General features: G+C 37.3%; 2 protein-coding genes and 1 long non-coding RNA gene across 8 annotated transcripts in view; 2 read left to right on the forward strand and 1 right to left on the reverse strand.

The window, feature by feature from the left end:
* The window catches only part of lrba (LPS responsive beige-like anchor protein), a 259,976-nt gene that overhangs the window by 75,490 nt on the left and 158,449 nt on the right, over positions 1 to 26,037 (reverse strand). For all 6 annotated transcript variants that reach the window (XM_051892487.1, XM_051892501.1, XM_051892479.1 and 3 more), the window contains exons 38-39: positions 21,021 to 21,161; positions 18,969 to 19,105 (exon numbers count right to left, since the gene is read on the reverse strand). In XM_051892487.1, the coding sequence (XP_051748447.1) occupies positions 18,969 to 19,105; positions 21,021 to 21,161 (278 nt within the window). The remainder of the gene's footprint in view (positions 1 to 18,968; positions 19,106 to 21,020; positions 21,162 to 26,037) is intronic.
* Positions 15,619 to 18,901, forward strand: mab21l2 (mab-21-like 2). Its single transcript, XM_051892620.1, has one exon. The coding sequence runs from the start codon at positions 16,200 to 16,202 to the stop codon at positions 17,277 to 17,279; it is 1,080 nt and encodes a 359-aa protein (XP_051748580.1). The 5' UTR covers positions 15,619 to 16,199; the 3' UTR covers positions 17,280 to 18,901.
* The window catches only part of LOC127512103 (uncharacterized), a 42,431-nt gene continuing 37,508 nt past the window's right edge, over positions 21,115 to 26,037 (forward strand). Inside the window, exon 1 of the long non-coding RNA XR_007930127.1 lies at positions 21,115 to 21,240. This is a non-coding gene — a long non-coding RNA (uncharacterized LOC127512103). The remainder of the gene's footprint in view (positions 21,241 to 26,037) is intronic.

Raw genomic sequence — 26,037 nt, forward strand, 5'->3', positions numbered from 1 at the left:
CTTCCTCATCTCCCCTCTGTCAGGCTGTTGGTATGGAAACCGCACCATTAATGTGATATCTGATGCACTACCTAACTAAGGTATCATGGAGAAGTGGAGGAGCATGGAGGAGTTTATTACAAGCTGAGAGATTACGGACAGGGTCGTAAAGACGAAATCCACTTGCCCAAGTGTAATCGAAGAACTTCATCTGAAATATCTGTCTGTTTGCATTGTGTATTAGCAGCTGCGATTGACTGGTAATGAAATTAACCCCATGTGAGCAGTGTTAATGCCCCCAACCACCCACCTACCCACACACCATTCAACACAACATGATAATTTAACACACACTTCACGATCAGATCATTACCTGCCATTCTAAATGGAAGGAGTGAAAAAAGTCTAAGCAAATATAAAGTGTTAAGCATGGGTTTTATGCGGTCGTTCAGAGGACCACGTCAAGAGAGCACACCTTAAAGTAGATATGCACCAGTATTCAAATTCTAGCCAATAGCTGATAATTATTTTCATGTTAATGCTGATACCCGCCATACACAACCGTCCAAAAGTTTGGGGTCAGTTAGATTTTTCTATACATCAAAGAATTCTGAAAAAAAAAAAAATAGCATGGTTTCCACAAAATATTAAGCAGCGCATATTTTCGACATTGAATATAATAATAAAAAAAAGTACCAAATCTTGAGTACCAAATCAGCACCAACTGATGCTAAATCAAGGTTGTGATGCATAATTGAATTTAGAATAAACCGCAAATAGTGCACTTAAAGGGATAATTAAAGGCTTAAATCTTCGCCATAATCTTACGCTATTGCAAGTAAATGTTAGATAATAGGCAAAATGAGAGAATAAAAAATGAATCCACTATTTCTGCATCACAGAAAACATCAGATTGTACAAATAAGAAACTGTATAAAAAAAATAAAAAATAAAAATAAAAAAAAATCTTTTCGGATGACAGTCACTTGAAAGGGGCATCTTGAGATGAACATCAGACCATAAAATCTGTGTTTTATTCTATCTCTATAGCAGAAGTACTTCAACAGTTCACACTTTATCTAGCTCCTGTCTACTCAAGCCCTAAGGAATAAAGGAATGATGCAGTGCCTTGGGTTGACATACCATAGATTGATATGACAGTCTGTTGTGGGTCTAATATCATATTTTGTCTTCATGTACCTTGTAACCTTTAACTCACGTACTAGCCTTCTGATTAACTCTCTTGGTTTTCTTGATTGCTGTCTGAAAATCTGTTACTAGCAGATTAATAGAAAAGATACACACTGTCTGTCCAAAAAAGTTGCACACTATAATATTTAGTTGGAGCACCTTTAGCTTTGATTACAGCGTGCATTTGTCGTGGCATTAGCGCATAAGGTTGTCGAAACATCACAACATCTATTTCAATCAAGAGTTGTATTCAGTTCAAGGTCTTGCATTGACAATGAGAGAGTCAAACCACTCTGTAAAGTCTACTCCAGCACATCCCAAAGACTTTCAATGGAGTTATGGCCAATTATGTGTTGGCCAAATCATGTGTGAAAATGATTTCTCATGCTCCCTGAGCCACTTGAATCTTGGCATTGCCCTCCTGGAATATATGGCCATGAGATACATCTTCTGAAATGGCTGTTTAAGAAATGAAAAGCTACACACTGCATCAGTTAGGATTAAAAGAACTGTTGCCAAAACATATAACATGCCAGAAACATATTTATCACTGCAATAATGATCCAACGCAAAACTCTTATTTGCTTATTTAAATCCAAACAGTGACTTTTTTTTGTCATTTAAACATTTAAACATACTTTTCTAAAGGCATAAATTCATTGTTTATTTCATTTTGGCTATATTTGTTCTGTTCTTTCATTCATGCAAAAACACAAAAACAAAAAGAATTCTAATTTCAAGGCCACGATGCTGACACCAAACTGACAACAAAAGGCTGAAGTCAAAATGGGAATGTGTATGTATGTGTGTGTCATTTCAAACCGCTCAACCTGTTAGGATCAAGAGGCAGCAAGTCATTTCTGAGTGCTGTCATTTGTCTCTGTCAGCCGCTGAAACGAGTCTGAGATGAAGAGGGACACATCTCTCAAACAGACACTCTGTCCTCTGCCAAAGGACCCTGTGCGTGCAAACGACATCCTCCAAGCGACACACACACCAGGGACCACCGCTCGAGAGCATGTGCTTGGCATCTGACAGAATTGAATGAAATCTAATTGAAAATACCCCCCCACCCCATGCCAAAAAAAGAAGGGAAAGGGGGGTTAGTGGGACAGAAAAAAGCTAAGATAGCAAGTGTGAGACAGAGAGCGAGTGAACTATCCAGCGCTCTCTCAGAAAGATAAATGAGTCTCTGAATAGCAGTCTCTGTTGGGCAAAGTGTGCACTTGTGTTTGAGCAGTGATAAGAGCGTTCGCAGCCAGGAAAAGGAAGTCGCTCTCCTGCCGCTGATAGAATCCCCTTCCTCACTTATAAAATGTGTAATAAACGAGCATTATAACGCTCAATTTGAAGCTTGGCAACCGATGGCATAAAATTACATGTGTGAGAGAGAGTGCACTCATACTCTCAGATGTTGGTTTTTAATGTGCCTATGCATCCGCAGAGCAAAATGAGGTGATTGAAGTTCAATTTGTATGCTGTTATTAAGTGTTTCCGCCTGGCTGAGTGTGTTAAAGATTGCGAATGGGACATTTATTATTACCTTTTGGTCAAATGAAGTGGCCTGGGTGATAAGGTGATGAAATTAATGAGGAGGAGGAAGTGGGTGATCCATCAACATCAACATTCAGAGCCGAGTGTACTGGAGATGCAATATTGGAAAACTTGATAGAATTCATGGGAATAAAAGGGAGGAGATATTGGAGAGGCACTGCTGTTTCTAACACATCTGGCCATGTAAATAACAAGCTGTAGTGTGGATGCACACACATGCACACAGACATATAGCATCAAGCTTACATTACTCATAGTACACAATTATATTCTGAGAGAAATAGAAAATCATAGACTGAGGGCAACTCTCAAGAGCCAATGCTCTTCAGTCACAGTTCTCTATCTGCCTGAAAAAAAGGTGTGATTGTTTCACTTTGTGAGAAATTTTATGTAAAAAAAAAAAAAAAAAAAAAAAAAAAAAGATTTTGATCTAAGAAATTAATTTTGGGCATTCTCAGTATTTTCTTCTGCTGTCTAACAATTTGACCTTTCAGTATTGTTAGATTAAAATGTCTAGGGGTATGATTCTCGCTTGGGGTGCGAGAGGTCCCGGGTTCATATCCCGGACGGTTTGGGGGCTCGTCCGGGATATGAACCCGGGACCTCTCGCATCCCAAGAAACACGGGACTGAGAGGTCATCCTTTATCACAGGTAAATTGTTTTTAATGATTTCCTGTGGTGGTAGGATTGATTGAACTCATCTCATAATAGGTAGTGTTATCTTTGGATGGAGCTCTAAGAGTTAGTCCAGAAAGATTTGTCTGTAATGGTACTGTTTCAATGCACAGCTACCTGACAAATATTTTGGTTATCCCTCCGGCGCGAGGAAGATCCGTGCAGATCCCTCTGACGGATATCCGTTTAGATCCGCTCTGACGGAAAACAAAGTGTTGATGGGAATATTCCGTTTGACGAATTAATAAAATTGGCTGAATAATTATAATTAAAGAATTATAAAGAGACCCCTTTGGTGTGGTGTGGAAAATTAAATATCAAAATTGAGATTTTAATCTAACAAGTATAAACTATTTTATATTTTATCTCAAGGCTGTTATCAGAAACTGTAAACTAGTAACCATACATGATGTTATTGTGGTTTTGATGTTGTAGACAATTTTCAATTATAAATCTTCAATCTATTTGAAAGACTGTTCTTGACTAATGAGACTAAGCACTACATCACTGTTTTAAATGTCTGATCTGAGGGAACTATCAACCACGCTAATTGGTCCTCTCTTAGAAAATCCAATTCATTCGAGTGAACTGGTTCATTCAACAGATTACCAAAATATGACTGATTCGGTTCCATGGGACTACATGGGACTGCAATAGAGTTTTTAAAAAGTCAAGGCATATGGATTGCGCCACATGATTAAGTGGTTCAAGAATGTTCCCCTATGATGAGAGCTGAGAATCATGGGACTGTACAAGCACAGGATTTCTCTTTCAAAGTATAACACAAATCTGAAAACATCAGTGATGTTGCTTGCAAGCTGTTTTTTTAAACAATAAACTATAATAATATATCAAAGACTAGCTGTTGTTATCTTCAAAACATTGTAAAATCAAAGTGCAATGCCAAATATTCCACTGAGAGAACATAAATTTCATGTTATCCACCTACTTAAATCCTCAAGTCAACTCGTAGAAATAAAGTAATCGCAAACTGACAATATTAACTGGTTAAAATGTCCTTGATATGTAACAACAGTAAATCAGCTCAAGGGATAACAAAAACAAACTATAAACCAGTAAAACATTAGCAGTCAGCCACTCAAGATTTATAGGAAAAGCGTTTATCAAATACATATACACATTTATATGTGGTAGCTGAAGTATTTAGTTCTTAATGTATTCAGGCTGAACGAGGTCCAATAAGGATTAGAACTTCTTTTGTTCCTCACCACTTTGTTTGCCAACAGGTTAGCCTTTTAACTTGCTGAGAGAGAAAGAAAGAAAGAGAGTGAGAGAGGAAATCTTGTGTGGATTTAGAAAAATGTCAAGAGCTATGGGGTTAATTGGAGGAGAAGTGAATCCTTTAGTGCACTTACTCATTAAACATTTGGCCTTTATGTAGAAGCTTGTGGGGGGTGACGGGTGGACACACAAAATGCACTGTAGGGACTCCAGTAAGGTGAAAGTTAACACCCATTTAATGGTTTAAATGGACAAATGAGGGTGTTTTCAGCTCATAAAAATACAGTAGGGCTGTTACAGAGTATTAAAGGCTGAAATTCTAAATCGCTCCAAATGGCAAACGGGTGCATTGGATTCAAGTGAACATGCAGCTTCAAATAGGCTAATTTCAGGACGTTTGAATAACGAAGACAGAAAAGTCCGACCATCAACTGATGGAAGGTAGATATGCTACATTTTGAAGGGGGAAAAAAGAGAAATATGATTGATAGGGAAATAGGTTTGAATCCCTCCTCCTTCTCTAACTGACACCCTTTCAAAGACTTTCTCCATCCACAGAGATTTAAAGCGCTTTAACCCCAGGGCAAAGGAGGGCAGCCTGGTTCTCCAAGGAGCTGGATGGAAGAAAGACAGGATAAGGGTGACATAAGTGTGAAGAAGAGGAGCGTGAAATTTGGCAGACATTCACAAACTGACTGTTTTGCTCCAAGTGCCTATCTGATACTGAAGACTGAAGCAACAAGTGAGAGAGAACAGCTATGTTGAAGAGCTGTTGATGAAGGGTGCTGCTAACAGACTCCAATTATTTGTAGAGTCGTTTTAGGGAACATAATGGGAACACAGTGGGCCGGGGCTACTGCAAACACTGCATTTGTGAACACTAAGTTGGAGAGTGTTGTGAACTAACATCCCAAACACCTCTGAGAAGCATGGAGAAAATCATGTCGACAGCCATCCCTGTGGTTCAGTCGTTCTTCGAACTCCAAAGCATTCATACAGAGGAGAAACAGCCAGGCCAGGTTTAGATCCCGCCGCATCGTCCACCACTTTCACTCCAGTCCGTTGTCAAGCCGTTCCTCACTGTGTCTAAGGAAGGATGGCAGAAGTGAAGTCCCCCTAATCCTTCTATTGTCCTGGGCCTAATTGGATTTAGAGGAGGAAGGTGGGGTAGAGGGTAAAATATGTGAACCCCCTTTTAGGGTGCCTAAAGGGGGGACTTTAGTTTTTTCATGGCTGAAAAGGAGGAATCCTCCAGGGATTTAAGGGATTGAAAGGTGACAGAAGCTGGATTATGTTTTTTATGACTGTGTCTTTAAGCAGGTAAACAGGGAAGCCCATTACATGGGAAAAGTGCAGGCAGGGGTTAATGTTGGGATAGCCAATTCCTAAGTATCTGTAAATAAGTTGCTCATTTCAGTGGGTGTGATTTGTTGCTGTGAGACCTCTCCAGAGAAAAATCCTGATGCTTCTGACGAAACACCAGTTATACAGGTATACCTAAACATGGAGCCTACAAAGCAACAGCAAAATGGTTTTGGTGCTGGTTCCCTGTGAGTTCTAAACATTTAAACTGTACACTAAAGTGTACTGTGGTTTAGGCTTTAGTTGGAAAATGATTTATCTCGATTAACTCTGAAATTATGCAATAACTGTAATTGCAGTTAAAAATTTTACTTGGCTGACAGCACTACAAAAAAAAAAAAAAAAACATCCAATAACAAATGCATTTACTGAGATCAAAGCAAAACTTGCAAGAGGAAAAAAAAAAAAAAAAAAAAAAAAAAACCAGAACCATTTTGGTCAAAAAAGAGGTATATTTGCACTCTTGAAGTCAAATTGGCTGTTCCGTGCCAATCCATTCACTCCTCCAAGGAAAAAAGAATGTTGCAATGAATTTCCTCATGACTCAGGGAAATGGATCTGGAAAGGCCAAGCTAAAAAGCCTACAACCAGATTATTTGACCTTTGTCTTTATCTTCAAATTGTTATTGGTGTGGAGCACAGTAATTCAGACTCATTTAACACTGCTGGTAAACTGAGTCAGATGATGCTTGATCGAACTGTCACCTAAAAGAACCTGTCATGGACGACTGGCCTTATTGGGTCCCTATGGAGACGCCATTTCAACCAGACTGGATGCGTCATTAACCAAGACTGAGGAGGCGACAAGAGTGGAATTCAAGAGTTCTGGATGTTTAAAAAATAAAGGAGAACCCAATGTATGGTATTTAAACCTGATTTAATTACATGGACAGCTATACCACAGTTAGAGAGAGCAAACAAACATGCAAATAAAAATGAAAACTGAATTATAATATTAATAAAAATCAGCAGTAGGAGAGGACAAAGGTGTGTGGCTCTAATCTCAGACAAACACGCTCACTCTGGCATCCATAAAGAGTCTCATCCATCTGGCTAGCAGCATATGCCGTGACGTATGTCAGTGACTGCTCTGCTGAGTAAATGATGGAGAGCAGATCAATCAGGGGACTGGGAGGCCCCAAACCTTCACCCTGTCGGCAGAGGAAGATGGAGCAGCTAGACTCAGGTGCAGGAAACCCACCTTCCGTCTGGTGAAAAGGGGCCACTGATAATGGGCTTCTATTGTATGATATACCCAGTTTGCTGGTACTTGTGTTCAGTTAATCTGCTGGTACTCTATGATTTTGGTTGGGTTGTGTATTTGTATACTTCAAGTCTAATTAACACTTGACTTGTATTCTTTAGCTATCAAGACAGGTTCACAAGTCTTTGAGAAGCACCCATATCAAGTCTGTGGTCAAGTGCCAAGTGAAGTCTAAAGATTTTCAAGACCAAGATTAAGTCAAGTTTATGGTCACAAGTCCAAGTCAGGTCTCAAATCTCTTTTGTTACACTAAAAAATGCTGGGTTGTTTCAACCCATGTTTGGGTCAAATATAGACAAAAAATTTAAACCAAGATTAGGTTTGTCCATATTTGACCCAACCATGGGTTGAAACAACTCAGCATTTTTTAGAGTGTAATAGTTCTATATATGCTGAAGTTTATAAAGTCAATTAATTTAACTCTGACTTGAAATATATTCACACACTACCATTCAAAAATTTGGAGTTGGAACAATTTTGTATTGCTTTTGAAAGAAGTCTCTTATGCTCACCAAGGCTGGATATATTTGATCAAATACAGTTGAAACGGTAATATTGTGAAATATTATTTCAATTCAAAATAACTGTTTTCTACTGTAATATATATATATATATATATATATATATATATTTTAAATGTAATTCCTGTGATGAACTTAATTTTCAGCATCATTACTCCAGTCTTCAGAGTCACATAATCTTTCAGAAATCATTCTGATATGCTGATTTCAATATTGAAAACAGTTTTGCTACTTAATATTTTTGGGGAAACCATGATGCATTTTTTTTTTCAGGATTCTGTGTTAAAAAGTTTAAAAGAACTGCATTTGTTTGAAACAGGAATCTTTTGCAACACTGTAAATGTCTTAACCATCAATTTAATGTCATTGCAGAAAAAAAATATTAAGGTATATTTAATCTTATTATAGTCTTATTAAAGTATTAAAGTCTCAAGTCAACTGCTTATGAGTCTGACAAGTCTTAATTCAATTTTTGCCACTGAAGTCAGAAGTTCCATGATTACACGCCAATTCTCAGACTATGAATATTAAAATTATTGTCAATGGTAATCGACAACATGCCACAGACACTATCAATACATATTAACTCAGAATATCCCTTCAACTAAAAGTCAAAACCCAATCACAGACCAACATATCTTTTGCAGGACACAGTCATTACATCAGTGTAAAACTCATCCTGACCTTCACCAGTAGCTCTAGAGTAGCACAATACATCTCTCTGAAACATCTCTTTAGAATGATGTCCATCCCAGATCATAAAAGTGCCACCAGGGAAAGAAGGCCACAATAGAAACAGACTATAAATTCAATGAAGGATGCAAGTTGGAAGCATGAGGGCAGCTCTCCTTGACTTTGAGGTGCTTCTGTCACAAATCTGTTTCTTCCTTGTTCTCAGCATTCAGTTATCATTGCTGTATCAGTAGACAGGATCAGTGACCTGCTTCATACCAGATGACTTCATCACAGGAGTAACCTCAGCGAGACTGGAAGGTATCAGTCGGAATGGGACAGGAAAGAGCAGTTTTTGTTTAAATCAGTAATAAGAGGTAGGAACTAGCGATTTCCGGGTCATGATATGATAATACTGCAGTTCTTTAGTTAGATTAGTGTGATTTAAAACTTTGTTCTTCATTTATCTGCACTGGACCTCAGTGCTTTGTGCCATTTTAATCTTGGACTTTGGTCAAGTAGAAATAACCAAATAGATACAGACTTGCTTTGAGTGGTGTTTTTACAATACGGTTCATTAGTTAACATGAACTAATAATGAGCTGCACTTATACAGTGCAGTTCATTATATTAATCTTTGTTAATGTTAATTTCAACATTTACTAATACATTTTTAAAATCTTGTTAACATTAGTTAATGCACCGTGAACTTACACGAACAAACAATGAACAACTGTATTTTCATTAACTAACGTTAACGAAGATTAATAAATACAGTAACAAATGTATTGCTCATGGTATGTTAGTTAATACATTAACTAATGTTTAACTAATGAATCTTATTGTAAAGTGTTACCAAATATAAAAATACAGTCATTGACAGTATAGTAACACAAAGTAATGTGCAATGTGTACACAAAGTAGAAACATCCAAATATGATTTCAGTATTTTGAAAACTGTGTGAAAAAGGGTAGAGCTAAACATGCCTAAAGTCGGAAGCCACTAGTGAATATGCTTCTATTTTGCATTTTTCTAAATGAAAATATTTTTTTTTCCATTACAAATTATATCAGAATAACTCAAGCTAAAATGGACTCCAACTTTGTGATGATGAATAAGAGAGAGAGAGACAAGGAGAGAGAGTGATCCCCTCATACGACTCATCAATTTATCGACTCATGCAGGACACAGTGTGTAAATGCTGATATGAGCAACAGTCACGTGCTCTCCTCCAGCTCATTGATAGTGACAGAGGTGCTATGGTTAGCCGTTTGCTTCTGCACAAACTACTTACGCCTAACTGAAAAATCAATAAAATCTTCGGACAACCTGACACTGATCAGCAGCAGTCGAAGGTCATCTGTGGCAACCAAATGAGGAGGGTGTGTGACTGTGTGTGTGGAGTGACGAGCCACTCCAGAATGTTTGTAGGACAAGCGTAACAATACTTTCACTGCATAACATCCCTCCCACCTTCCCTCCTCTCCTCCTACCCAATTAGGTGTGAACAGAGCTTATCCTTCAGAAGAAACTCGCCTGCCTGAAGCGAAAAGCAGTGGACGAATCTGGAAAGCTGTTTTATATAAAGCAAACATGTGTGAAGTCAAGGATTAAACGATATAAAATATGGAATTTATTATTGTTCAATCTGGTAGCATTTCACACTGAAACATACACTCATGGAATTGGCACCCAAAAGTATTTGGATTCTACACACACTTTGAATGTATGGATTACATTGTTCTATAAAACAAAATATCAAACCGACTGGTGTCAAGGTGATTTTTAGTACATATATGAAGTCAGTTCTTCTCCAGTTCACACAGGTGTCGTGGGTAGGGTTGCAGCAGCCGTTCGTAAGTTCTTTCTTAAATTGGAACGTAAAGTCCACACAACTAGCTAGTTTGTAACTAAATCTGTACTTTATTCGGTTGCACCATTTGTTCTTAAGGCAGAACGTAGCTAGAAGGTCGTAAGCTCTGCGTAAAGTAACGTGTAGTCGTATAATATGACGTTTACCCTCAATGATCCAACAACAGCCTTCAAATACGTGAGCAGAAGTTGTTGAAATGCCGTGAAATTCAGTGTATCCTTCATTCTAACTTATTTTGCCTCACCAAACTAACGGGAAAAATAAGTTTCCATTAAATATAACATACGTGTTTTTATATGTAAATAACATTCAGAAACTGTACCAATAAATAAATACTGATACAAAATGACATTTATTGATTATGACTATTTATTTTATTTGACATGCACAACGGAGCAATGGGACCGATACACACAATGGCGCACTGTTTTGGACGGGTTCGTGTTGAAGAGCCGCTAACAATGTAATCTTTTCACATAATGTTCTCTCTCTTAAATTGTAAGCAAGTGTAAATGTCAGCATTATCATATATGTCTAAAGAATTGAGTTTGTCAGGTAAAACAAGAGCTTATTGATGCAGTTCAGTCAGTCTGCTATAACCGTTACTCCCGATCTGAGGCTTCCGTAAATATTTAATTTATATGTACAGTTAAGTTTCAACTTTAATGGTGCAATGCAAAAATATTTAGTAGTGCGTAAGTTGTAACTTAGTGCCCATTTAAGTCAAAACTAAGCTACGTTGTAACTTGCACACAGCTTGTGCAACCGGCCCGTTTGTATATCTATAAAAAAAAATATATATATATATCTTGTATAACAATATTGATTTAAATATATTTATTTTCAACAATACATCTAATACAAAAAATATTTTTTTGTAAAACATTTTACTTTTTTTTTTTTTTGTATTTTCTTATCAAATGAAGTGACATTCATACATGCCAAAGTTAAAGCGCCCTATTAAAATTTACTCTCTATGTTCAGAGTAGCACACTTTTGATGGATTTTTACTATTCCTGCAGATGCATAATGTGTATAGTATGCAGTTTTTAAGGATTCCAGTGTTCTACTGTATCCCACAGTCCCACACACTTGATCTGGCATCCCATTTCTAGGTTTATTAATGAACCGGAAATAATAATTTGATCATTACACAAAAATGTAATTATAAATGCTGATAATAACTGGACCCATGCAACAACAAAGTAGCGAAGTACTATTGGAAAAACATTTACTGCAGAATATAGCCTACTATTTCACTTTAGAGCTTGTCTTTTTCCAAATAAATTTTGTTCTGAAAAAGAAAGAAGTGAATTTGGTCTGGGGGTCCTGTGCTGATTAGCTCTAAATGTCAAAGTGTTTCAGAACAGCATAGCAATATATAACACTAAGAGTAGTAGAGGACCATGGGTACAACATAGTAGAGAGTGGCTGATCAGGAAAGTCCTAAAACAGATCAAATGCAGACGGTGAATGTGAGGGACACAGAGAGACACCCATCTGCTCCATGACCTCACCAGATCTCCCTGGCAGATGCGGAAAGGCCTGCCAAGCAATTAGTACCACTGGTTGACTTGTTTGGGGCCGTCTCCTAGGGGCAAATGCAGCTGGGGCCGTCTGTATGTGTGTGAAACGTGGGTAAGACGGTGTGCCTTTTTGGCCTGCTGCCTCTCACGTTTCCATTGTGGAGCAGAAAAAGACTACAGGCGAAAAGCATCTGTAACTGACATTCTCCCCCTCTTATCATTGACATGAAAGAGCAAAACATGCTAACTTCAGCTGAGACGGAAAGAAAAAATGCTGCACTTTTTTTTCTCTCCTCCTAAACGAGCCTGGAGGACAATGTAGTCGTGTTTTTATTCACCAAGGATGTCGTTACACTTCACGGCACAGGAATACTACATCTTTAAGGATTTACCAGAAATGTAAATAAGAACTTGAAAGAAATACTATGACTAATAAATAAATAAATGAATACAGTGAAACAGAATAGGGCAGTCAAAGCATGATGGGACTACAAGGAGATGAACATTTCTGCTCTATGTGGACAGTATCTCTGCCACCTCAGCATTTTTCCTGTTTAAATATACCTTGAAATATATGCTTTGTAGGAAACCCCAAAGAGCTTGTCTTAGTTTTGAAGGTGCCCCTGAAGTTACCCGGATCACTGTTTTTCTTTTTTCTTTGATCAGCCAACACTATCTGGCTCTTTTTTAACTAGGTCAGATGACCTGGAAATCATGTTAGCCTCTTCAAGATGTAGAGACACAAGGAATGAGAAAGAGAGAGAGTCTTATCAGACACTGTCCAGTGTTGTAGAGAGGATCAGAGTGGAGTCATCAGATCAAAGAGGAGTGGCTCCACACTACCGTGCCTCTCTCATCTTCTCGTTCAGTCTGCTCACTAAGACGAAAGCTCTTTTGGTCTCCAGATAATACGGAATGTTTTCAAAAAAAAAAAGAGATAAAGGGGGAGAAAAGAGCCCAAAAGCATTTCTTCTTGTGTTAGGGCTTATTTAAATGGTTCTATTCAGATCTGCTAAGTGTATCATTAGGTTCAAGAACACTTTTTGGCACTTTAGTGTTAGAAGAATCACAGAAATTCTACCACTTGCTGAGCTTTCAGTGATTTAAAACCGAGCTAACATTTATAGCCCAAGTGCCTTTGACCTTATATTAAAACGATTCAAAGGAAGGAAAGGTAGTTAAATAACACTCATAAAAAGGAGAAAGTTTGGGATTATTTCATGTGATTTATGCTAAAATTTGGTTAGTTATTTTATAAACAATAATTTGTTTAACAACTAAATATTAAGGAAAAATAGTAATGGCGATTTAAATTTTCTGTGTGAATAATCGTAATCAAATATGTCATGTTGAAGATGCTATAAATGTTTGTAAAAAAGAAATGGAAATAAGATTGGTGTCGATTTATTTTCAAGATGACATTATGTTTATGCTGAGTTTGTCAGTGGTTTTAAGATTTGAAATGAAGCCATTCCCATAATCACTAATCTTTGTCTCAAACTGCCTGCTCCCTGTTTGGACTTTTTACAGTTTAGCAAATAATCCTTGTTTTCGCATATTTGCAAATAAAACGTAACCCTTTCACCCACCAAAAAAAAAAAAGAAAAGAAAAAAAAAAGTGTGTGGGGGGGTGCAAAACTTCTAACATTTTTGCAGTTTATGCAAATAAATACAGTGCTTCCACATGCCAAACACTAAATAATGAAATGTATTAAATAGTAATAGACAATAAATTGTATCTATCTGCAAAATATCACCTTGAATTCAATTGATTATTATTGATTAAGTGATTAATTTGCTTAATTCATGAATTAGCAAAAGTGCATTTCAGATTATGTAAAAGTGTGTTAACCTTAATTGATTTTAGACTAAACATTTAATTACATGATTATTCAGTGCTGAAATTGAAAGCAAGTATTCACATTGCTTTTTAAAAGTTTAAAACCATGATTTTAAACCATCACATGATTTATTTAACATGTAGCATTCTACAATTAACTTTCTTTACCATTACAGAACAAAGTCAAATATGAATGGATGAAGTGACTGGAGAATCCCATAGCAAATACTTGTTGCACATCCCTTTATTCCAAAAAAATAAATAAATAAAATAAAACGTCTATTTTCAAGAACTAAACTTACATGAAAATGAAATATTACGTAAAATGCATTCCAATCACATCGCTGTAGCAATATTAATCATCATCTCCTGGCGTCTGATTTCGTGATGTTGTTTTACTTGGTTTAGGAGCAAAAACAATGTTTGTGTAATTAAATAAAACACCGTAAAGTGTCTTTAACGAAAGAACATTTCAGTGTTTTACTCAAGCGAAAAATAAAACACCCCGCGGGCTCTCAGATGAGCTTAACAACAACGAACTCTTGACATTCGTTTCTCTCACTGTAAAAACACACTCACGGATCGATACTTTGAAATGGCCTCATTTAGCGCAACGCATCCTACAGCACGAAGCGCTATATCTGCAGACTTCCTCATAAGCCTGTCGTTAAGACAACTGTGATGAGAGCTGAACTCATACAACATGAAGCCTGGCTTGATAAGAGACTTCAATTACCACGCCAAACAATCTCTCCTCTCTAAATTATTCATCTTAACACGCTATGCAGTCGAAGAGATGCTGCTCAGATTCACTTAACTCCTGTGAGAACAGAGCAACGGTGGGGATTAAAATATGGAAACAAAATAGTTATTTTAAGTTATTTTAATGACAGCAATGAATATAGCGAGCGAACGGAAAGACGCTGCGTTAATATTTATAAAGGTAATTAAATACAAAAAGAATAGAGAAATACTACGCACAAAAAGTACACTAAATTACTTGCATCAAAGAAAAACTGACGAAGTAAATAAATACATATGTTTCTTTAAAAAAAAATATTAAAGAAAATGTACGCAACCAAGCTTTAACTGCAAGCCAATAATAGCTTAATTTTTTTTATTTTTAGGCTATTTTTCCATTTCTGTTCTAAAAACGTTATTTTATTTTCATTATATCAAGTGCATGCAGAAGTTAAACCTTGAATATATTCTGTAAATAACACGTGTGCAGGTTGCTTATACATCCGCACTGGAGCGTTTCTAAACCCCAATTCATTTCGGCTCACCATCATTTAATTACAATAACACTGAATAACCCGAATGAATGACATAGGATATCAGTCGCTAAAAACGTTTCATTATGTCCTAAATTATACTGACCATAGCAGAGAAATTAAAAATAATACTCTATAGTTTTTAACAGTGTCTATCTATAAGACCCGCATAAAATGTGGCTAAGTATGAACATACTGGAGAATTAGAAAAGTTAAACCAATCTGAATCACTGTGTTTTCGGCATTATTACAATATTACAGAAGCTACACCTCCACGACCATGAGATCATGAGCACACACACACACGCATGCATGCATATTTGACCGATTTAAAGCAGTATCCAGCTTTCTGAGTATAGGGTGAAATGGCGGTGGACGAATGCAACAGCAGTGCGCGGTCAATAACCTTACAGTGGCAAAAACAATCTCTCTTTTTTTAAAAATACACAAACCTTTAGCAACCAACTCTTAAAGACCAAAAGTGAATTCTATGTAACCAAAAATAAATAACTACATCGCACTAAACAAACAAGCATTCAAAATTTAGCATATTTTTTAGCGTATACTACTTAACGATTAAATGTACACACGGTGAGATAACAAGCACCAAACATGTAAAATCGTTGTATTGTATGTTAAATAAAGTAGGCTAAAGCGTTTATGTGAAATGTGTGCTCTTAATGGTCGTTTGTATAGCCTAACCTGGAGGAGCCGTGTCTCGAGCGCTGGATGTTCAGGAGGAGAGAGTCTCTCCAGCGCACGGAGTCTGTGATTGGCCAACAGCACTGACAGCTCCCCCGCTGATTGGCCAGGAACAGATGCCCGTCCCCCTTTCACTCCAGCTAGAGGACCATTCATAAACTAAACAATTCCAACACTCACGGCTGAGTCTGGACAACTGCACACTGGCGCACAGTTTTCATGCGCAAACACAAGTGAGAAAGATGATGACATGACGCGCGGAGATTTATCCTGCAGCTGATACTGGCTCGGACAACAACTTAAATCCTTAAAACATTTTCAAGTCGAGTTGGGAAAGTCGCACTGCGTTGCATCCATCCGTTTCCTGGTCCAAACTTGACGTCTATCCGCTGTGGGCGCAAACTTCATCACTTCATCTTTTTTTCTTTTTGCTGGGAGTTGTGCCTCTGGCTTCACCGGTAAGCATTGGATCCATCGGCGTACTGCGAAACTCCGGTCTACAGTCCGGATCTGTGCCCCAATATGATTGCAACGCAAGCAAAGCTGGTTTACCAGCTCAATAAATATTACAACGAAAGATGCCAGGCGCGCAAAGCGGCCATCGCCAAGACCATACGAGAGGTGTGTAAGGTGGTGTCGGATGTGCTGAAGGAGGTGGAGGTCCAGGAGCCCCGTTTCATCAGCTCCTTGAGCGAGATAGACGCGCGCTATGAGGGCATGGAGGTCATCGCACCCAACGAGTTTGAGGTCGTGCTTTACCTGAACCAGATGGGAGTCTTCAACTTCGTGGATGACGGCTCTCTGCCGGGCTGCGCGGTGCTCAAACTCAGCGACGGCCGTAAGAGGAGCATGTCCCTGTGGGTGGAGTTCATTACCGCCTCCGGTTATCTGTCGGCGCGAAAGATCCGCTCCCGCTTCCAGACGCTGGTGGCCCAGGCCGTGGATAAATGCAGCTACCGGGACGTGGTTAAGATGGTGGCGGACACGAGCGAAGTAAAACTGCGCATTCGGGAGAGGTACGTGGTGCAAATCACCCCGGCCTTTAAGTGCACGGGCATCTGGCCTAGAAGTGCCGCTCAGTGGCCCATGCCTCACATCCCGTGGCCCGGGCCGAACCGGGTAGCGGAAGTGAAAGCGGAGGGTTTTAACCTCCTCTCTAAAGAGTGTTACTCGTTAACGGGGAAGCAGAGCTCGGCGGAAAGCGACGCCTGGGTTTTGCAGTTCGCCGAGGCCGAGAACAGGCTTCTGATGTCGGGCTGTAGAAAGAAATGCCTCTCTATTCTAAAGACTCTCCGTGACCGACACCTCGAGCTGCCGGGACAGCCGCTCAATAACTACCACATGAAGACCCTGCTGCTGTACGAGTGTGAGAAACACCCGCGGGAGACTGACTGGGACGAGTCGTGCCTCGGCGACCGTCTGAACGGTATTCTGCTGCAGCTCATCTCCTGTCTGCAGTGCCGTCGGTGCCCACATTACTTCTTACCCAATCTAGACCTGTTTCAGGGTAAACCACACTCAGCCCTGGAGACAGCGGCCAAACAGACCTGGAGACTGGCCAGAGAAATCCTTACCAACGCTAAAAGTTTGGATAAACTGTAAGATGCAAAAGGAGGACATTTTATGTTGGTGAATATTAACGGACGTTTGAGATCACAACACTGAAAGTGGAGAGAATGTGATCGTGGTGCTCTCTGAATAAAATGAAAGATTAAAATAAAACTTAAGATTGCAAAACTTAGCATTTGCTTTTGCCAAGGCTCAAACGGGACATTGCAGGAGAGCGAAATGAAGGTACATTTTAAACTAAGTGTAATGATTTTGTTGTTTGTTTGAACTGTTTTCACAAAGTGAAAATTTTATTTAAATATATGCACAAGATCTTTAATTGCGAATTACAAAATGTAGCGTGCCAAGTTCAATTTTTTTCATGATGTGATCAAAAATTGAAACGTGTAATAAAATCATGACACGATGAAATTTAAACTTGGCATTTGTCATTACTTAATTCAAAACAAAAACTCTTGACATTAATGGGACTGCAATAGATAAGCTAGACGCATGAATAATTAAGCATATAGTTTTGTGATTTGTCTTCGCTATTTAAACAAAAGCATAGCTAGAATTAATTAATACAGTGTGTATTTGTGGACTGGTCATTCATTTTAACTCGTAGAAAACGAAACGTAGAAAATACGCGAGGCCTGTTGCTCTGAGATAAAAAGGAGATTTAATGTAAATAGACACTAGCGACAAAAATAAAGATTAGCGAAAGACGCTAGCAACTAAATAAAGGTTAGCGTATTTTTTATTTTATTTATTTTTTTAAATGGCGATAATTGAGCACTTTGTGAACAGCAAAGACCACTCACACTTCTAAATAAAATGTAAAAATAAAACGTAAACAACCGATTTTTCACACACACCAACAGTACTTCATTTCACAGATTAAAAACCAAATAAGCATCGCATAAAATATAAAAATGTTCAAATAAAGACACTCTGCTTTTTAACATTTTCGAGTGAATTACTGTCAATAATAATAACAATAGGCTAATTCTTGGGAGTCATTTAGCTTACTCTGGAAAACCCCGTTTAAAAATCTTTTTTATTATTAATTATAAAAAAAAAATAACAGCAGCTTATTAGAATTAAAAAGCATTCTGAAAGAAATATTTAAACAATGTTTTGCAACAAATAAATAGTTTACTAAAACAGATATGCTGTTTTATTCTGGAAAAGTAACCATTTTATCTCACAATTCTGTTACTACAGCAAAAACAATAGATTATTATTAATCTAGCTTTTAAGAAAACAACTTTATTGAAATCAATATATTTGAAGTACATCAACAGAAAAGGGCACAGTTAAGGAAACACTAAAAGTTGATATACTTTGTTGCTCCACAGGCAAAACAAAAGTCCTAGCAAATTAAGCATTCAGAATAATTTTTCTCTTCAAGCATTCAATAGTGAGGATTTTCGTTGGCACACCTCAGCTATAAGCCAATGGCGATGGCAAGTAAAACTTTAATAGCCTTGACCCACATATGTTGCAAACAGCTGACACACATGCAACATGCTAGGAGGAAAGAGAGCACTCTTTTCTGTCGTTGTGTTATGATAAACGATAAGATGACCACAAATAGCCAATACTCACAAACTCTGTGTGGAAAGGTAAACCATACTAATGTTGTGAATGCACATTAAAGGATCTTGGTTATACTACGGCTGGTCACTCCATTTTAGTGTGCACATATCATGGGACATTTTGGATGAGAAACCCTCTTACCTTGGGATCAATGTTCTTAAAACTCGGGTCTTCTTCATCCACCTCAAAGTATAACTCTAGTGCCGTGATGGACAGTGTGCCTTTTACCACTACAGCGGGTGCAACCAGCTGTGCGCTGGTGCTCAGGTTAACAGGCCCTACGGATCACAGAAGAGCACAGCGGTTAGTGTGTGTGTGTGTGTGTGCCTCCCCCACCCTCTACTGCCCTTGGCATAGAAACCATTTCAAAGGAGTATGGAGTGTTTACTTGAACACATAAACTCAACAAGGACGCATATTGACTTCCTGATAGAACATCTTTAGTTTTAATAAGTTTGGGGCTTTGGGGGGGGGGGGGGGGGGGGGGGGATGGATTCTCCAAAGTAAAGCTACAGTCATTTTAGAATAATAAGGATGAAGTCAAATGATAACTTCAAAAAACACTATAAGACACAATAAAATAAATATTGATTTAGGCTCAATCTATATTTTATTGCATGCACAATTTCTTACCAATGTAAATTAAGTAATGCCATATTGCCTAAAATCATAATATTACAACTTTCTTAATATTACTGTTTAGCAAATGAACCATGAAAAAACAACAATGAAGTAAACAAATAAAGCATTAATTATTAATTAATTTAACAATTAATTCAAGAACGATTTAATTACAATATATCGCATTTTAAAAAAGCAAATTCATTAAACTATAAAAAAAAAAAAAAAAAAAAAGGATTATCCCGTGCACAATGACATATTTAAGCGCTTCATCTGTCATTGAAATGGTATAGTCTAGATGTCAAAAAAGCGCTGAAATCCGCTGTCAATCAGCGCGCATTGATTGCGGGCTTTGGGTTTAATCTGTCATCAATCTTAATTTATGCCAGCATGACAATGTTGAAGGGTCGCACTGGGGAATTTCTGCCTCTCTGCATGCGCAGAGCATCGGATTTGCGCTTGCAAACTGCCGTTGCAGTCAGTACCACCAGAAGCCCATGTTTGATTTCCCCAAGCACCCTTCAATTCACAGACGCATGGCATGATCAGATAAGTTCATCAGCATGTAATACGACTGAGAAATAACATGTTTTCCCCCCGCGAAACCGGAGCGTGTTTCAATTAGCCTACACCTGAATCAAACAGCTTGCTAAGTAGATGATCGGCAACGACGCAAATCTCCACGATAATTTGCACTTTATTTGAGAGAGACAGTCTTTTATTACAGGGCAGACTGACAGCCAGATTGAGATCAAACATATATAAACGCGTTACTGAAGAAATAGATCAAATAAAATCCGATTTATGTTCGGATGAACAGATTATTAGTCTAATGTGTACACTTTTGCGATTTTAAGAGCACCGAGACAAACAACTTAACTAACAAAATTTTTTTTTAATATAAATAAATAGCCTATCATTGACGCATTTAAAGTCAACACTGTTAAAAGCCTAAAATAGTCATTTAAAATATTATTTAAAAACTTTTTAGAGCTTTGTATTATTACTTCACTGAAAAATATAAGATCCAAGTATAAGTGTGGTTTTTCAGAAGAAACACATTTTCTAAGAAAATGATCTACATCATTTTCTGCTTTTGGCCGACAGCGAGCAGACACAAATACAAGTGTGTTGTTTAGTAATGAATAGAACAAATTACGTTTCAAAATATTTTAATTTATATTTTAGCACATCTATTTAGCCCAGCGAAAAGTGCAAATAATTTGATTATTAGTTGTTTTAAAAGAGGGACTTATACCCTAGCTCACTGCAGACTCCCGTGGGCCTTCGGGCGCTGTTCTGCCCTCACTCAAATCTAACCCGATCACAGGCCGCTAATGAGAGGACTGCCTCCGATAATGGTGTGATCCCCTCATTAACGGCCGAAGAGAAGGGGGTGACACTGCTAGAGCGCAACGGAACAAACTAGAACGCTGCCATAATCAACGGAGCTGGCTAAGTGCGCGCGCCTAGAGAGCTTTATTTATTGCGTTCTATAATATGCGCATGCAGCGCATTTCGTCGCTGACAGAAGCGTTCTAGTTTGTGCGTCGCTAGGCGGCTGTTCTTTACCTGTGAGATTCTCCAACTCTTTCTCCTCCAAGGATGAGAGAGTATCATCGTCCTCCAAGAGCAGCTCACTCTCTGAGTTCTGCTTCCCCAGCACTGAACTCCTGATGGACTGTTTGCCTTTCAGCACGTCCTCCTCTGGAGCTGCACAAAACAAAACATCACATTCCTTCAAGCGTAACCACGCAAAACTTTAAACGACTGTCAGTTTACGTGTACTCAGGTAAGTTGACGGCACAAAAGCTTAGATAAAAATATTTTATTATATAGGCAATATGATTATTTGATATTTATATTAAAATTCCAAACACTGAATAAATACGTTTTAAGCGCTATTGTAGCCTAATACAACATAGTTATTTGTCCTAAATGGCCTCAAGTTAACATGACAACAACAGCATATAGGCTACTAGCCGCCATTTTAATTTACTTTTTTTTTGAATCCGATAACATTTTCACTTGCATTATTTTAAAAGTCAGAATATTAAAACAGCATATTAACATAATGACGGTAAATCGTCATGGATAATTTTATGGCGTATTTGATTAAAAGAAGTCGACATGTGAAAACGATGTAGCTGAAATTTCACCAAATCCAGATGGTTATTTAGAAGTTTTTTTTTTCTTTCAAAATAGTAATTTTACCTGATAATTCAGAAAAAACACACACATTCAGCTGACCAAAGTGCGTGTCCATGTCATTATAGACTTTATGTTTCAATTAGTAAAGAAAATTTACAAAGGATGTGCTTGCTTATGTTATATAATCTAATAACTAATATTTATAGTCTAAATATATCTAATAACAGAGCTACTTGTTAACATTAAAACGTTTTGAATTGCAATTAAACAAAAAGCCCATTGCCAGACATATATTCTGCTCCATATGCCAAGCTTACCCCTGACAAAAATCAGGAGTGGCCCTGGCTGATTTCAACAGTACATGACTTGAGGTTCCGCATAGATTATTTAAGAAAAATGGTAATCTGTAAACATTTACAGAGCACTGCATTCCCAAGTGAGGGGCAAAAATGGGTCTACAGTAGAAACAAAGGCAATCCTTCATCTATGTAAACAGAGAGAGGTGACGGGGCAGTCTCTCATCAGACTGCTTTGGCCTACTGGAGCTACACAGAGTCCAGTCCAGAACTGTGTGGACGCAGAGCCATGTGACCTCTGCCCCCTCTCTCCAGATACATCACCTGAGGGGGTTTGCATTTGCACTTGAAGCAAAACCCTGAGACAACCCTTTATAAATAGAGCCCTAAACCATTAGAAAAGCAGAGCAAAGAAATCTCTTGTCATGGAAAGTATGCTGGTGCACTGATATTTAGAACGGTCTTCCTGTAATTAACTCTCCCTAGAGAATTTGTAGTTAGCAGCAGTGAAATTACTACCAGCTTCCTAATACATACCACATGCCCGTGTGCTCACAGCAGACAGAGTGGACACAAGGATGTGACAAAAAAATGGTGTTACTTCTGTGCATTCAGCCACAATAATATTTAATCATATGTATTTACTATTGTGTCTGAAGCTAGTTGAGATGAAGTCACTTCTTCCTAATGCTGTGTGAGATAATACAGGCCAAACTACTAAAAATACTGAATATATGTAACCCCAAATAACAAAAAACTATAGTATATATTGTTTTGAATCACAAGTTTTAAGTAAACTGTGAGCTGTCCAGCTGCATTTTTAATGTAATAACTTGAGTGCTACCAACACTGATGAGAAGCTAAACTTGGAGAGAACAAATATTAGCATGGATACATCAAGACAATATAAGAATAAAGAAAAACATGAAAACTAATAAGATAAGTACATTTATAAGTCTAGCAGGACAAAATTAATACTATTTTTTTTTTTTTTTAGCATTTTCTTTGAAGTTTACTTTTGGCTTTGGAATTATATGAGACCTCTGTTGTAGCATTATGCAATCTGCACATCCACTTAAATAACGCTGTCCAATCAAACTTTGGATCCCTAGTAGATTAAAAAAAAGTGTTAAGAAAAACTAGAGTGAAGAACAAATTTACCAATGCCCTGAACGAGTCAAAAACCCATGTTGTAAGATTACATTCAGACATCAGCTTTACTTAAATAGCTCATTCATTCCCCTCATTCAGCAAATGCTAATGTAAATACATGCAGTTGCGTTACACTTTTAAGCTCTGTTTCCCTTTTCCGTGCAGGTTCAAATGCTCATTTATATGCGACTACGGAGGCAAAGCAATTAAATTGTCAGAATTAACAAATTTGTTTTTAACACAAGTGCAGCCAGGAGTGAAGTCAGGAGGTGCTTATTGATCACAGGAACAGAGACATTAGTCTTCAGGTATTTACACTCCTTTGAGTCGCCCAACACCGTACCCCCACCTAGTCAAATCAATCCCCAGAAAAGATGGCGCTTTCCAGCCATAAATACATATCTTACCAAACTACCAGCCATCCGCCTTAGGGGTGTAAATCGTACCAATGTTTCCTGGCTGGCGATGAATGATCGCAATTGTGCATGCCAAAAAGGGAAGTTTTGATATGATGATATATTCTGAGTGATGAAAACGAAAATAATTTGCAAGCGAGCCTTTCTATATTCATCAAGAAGAAACTATGTTTCTTTTAAATACTGGGACATGTCTGTTATTTGAGAAAAAAAAAAAAAAAAAAACTATATATATATATATATATATATATACGTGTGTGTGTATTTTGCATATACATATATACATACATACATACATACACACATATATATATATATATATATATATATACACATACACACACACACACATATACATACATACATATCTATCTTATACCAACTAAACTAAGTATAGAGCAAAGCACTCTTAGTCAGCTGCTGAAAATGATAGAAAATTGTTCTAAGTAAATAAATAAATAAATCATGACTTTCTTCCACATGTCATGAGAATAATCACAGCCAGATATGACCCTTGTGCACTGTTTGAAAACTTGAGATCTTGCCCGAGACTTTCATTCCACTTCCGCAACAAATTTAGGGTCAGCAGAAAAGACAGAAGCTTTCTATGGAGGAGAGGGGCAGACAAACATCAATGTTATGAGCATTAATTAACTGCTAAAGTATCTTTCTGCTGTCCATTCACTTTCCCCCCTTCCATCTTATTATGAGTTTAGAATCGTTTACTTTTTTAAAATACTGAATTATTTATGAAATATGCACTTGAGTCATAATAGCTGTTTTTTGTATTTGTTCTGTATAGGTTTTTAGCTAAAGTTGAAAACAATTAATATATGCACATAAATACTTGATGGATGGATTGATTATTTCCTGTGCTGGATGGACACTGGGGAAGAGTATAATGAAGGGTTTTAAGGCCTTAAAGTTTTAGGTTCCATTTCAAAGATGATTCAAAGTGTTCCTTAAGGAACACTTGAACTTAACCAAGTCAGCAAAAGTTAGCAAAAGAAAAAGGGAAGAATACAGAGAAGAAAACGTAGAGGACGAAGCGAAAAGGGAGAAATCATTGGGTCCCCCTTAGGGCCCTCCATCCAGCTGCATATTATGACCATTAGGGCGGCACATCGGTCTCAGAGGATGCTGGGATTCTGAACACTTATTGCTTTTAGATCACATTCTTATTGACTTCTGTCACATTGGTCGTTTGTCTTGAGGACCTATGTCATTCTAAGGGGGGACTAAGCAGTGACATATTGGAGACATTTTTTTTTCTCAGAAATGGCCCTGTTTCCGAGGGGTGCAATAGGTTAAGCTGCTCAAGTCCAAGTGAATGGCACTGATTGTAAAGCCTGCTATCTCTCAGTGTGGCTAAAATCTCATCAGAAAAAAAATATATATATATTCAAGAGTCTGTAAAACATTTTAACTCTCACATGCTGTATGCATTGCTGCAGTGAATGAAGTGACAGAGGCAGGGCTCCTTTTAAACACAACAAAAAAAGAGAAAGAGGAAAGGATTAAAATCAGCCGCACTTATTGAACAAATTGTAAATACAAGAAGAATGTGATGTACACAGAAGCAATAATAACGACATTAAATGAGGAGAGGGTACACAATCCCCTGATGAGTTTAATAACCTCAACTTTACTTGTGATAGCATGGTAAACACCAATCTAGAAAGAATAACTTATATTGTGCAGTTCATTATGGATTATAAGATGGGTATTTCAAATGAGATGACTTATTAAATAAAGAAAATATAATGAGAAATATATTATGAATAAATGATGCACATTTCATATAAATGAAGTCATTTCAGGGTAGAAAACAACTAAAGGCGCTTGTTTTTAATTCCTTTTCTTAAACAAGAGAATAATTATTTTGATGCAAAAGGAAATTACATTTGAAACAATATTATGCCTACATATACATGTTAACTCTTGAAAGTTGTATAAAGGCATTATGCATGCATTATAATGCATTAAGAATACTCTTATGATGCATTATAAAAGAAGGCTTCATCTGGTGTTATAATGCACTGTACTCTTAAATGTTATAACCACAAATAGGTAAGAATTATAATGTATCTTAACTGTTGTTATGATTATTTATCAGATGATACAACGTATTATAAGGTTGTTTATAAGGTATTATGCATGTATTATAATGCATTAAGAAACCATAATAAATACAGGCCTCATAAAGTGTTAAAGTTTTTTTTTTTTTTTTTTCCTAATTTTTCCCTTGATGTGATGTAAACTATAGCTGTAATGCGTCTCAGATTTTATGATGCATTTTACTAGTAGGTACTAGTAAATTTAAAGACAGAATTTATATAAAAAAAAAAATAAAAAAAAATTGCACACACCAGTTTTGGGGAGTCACTAACTATACCTGGTGACGCCACTAACTTGCTAGTTTCGTAACAGTTTAGCTTTTCCAGTAACAAGCTATACTTTATTTTGAACCAGTAAAAATGATTCACTGACTCAAATCTCTGCATAAAAGTAATACAATTATTAAGTTAAAAGGTGCTGCTTATTGAGGTGTTTTAATATTATTTTTGTATACAC

This window comes from Ctenopharyngodon idella, chromosome 1, assembly GCF_019924925.1.
Source record: "Ctenopharyngodon idella isolate HZGC_01 chromosome 1, HZGC01, whole genome shotgun sequence".
Taxonomy (NCBI): domain Eukaryota; kingdom Metazoa; phylum Chordata; class Actinopteri; order Cypriniformes; family Xenocyprididae; genus Ctenopharyngodon; species Ctenopharyngodon idella.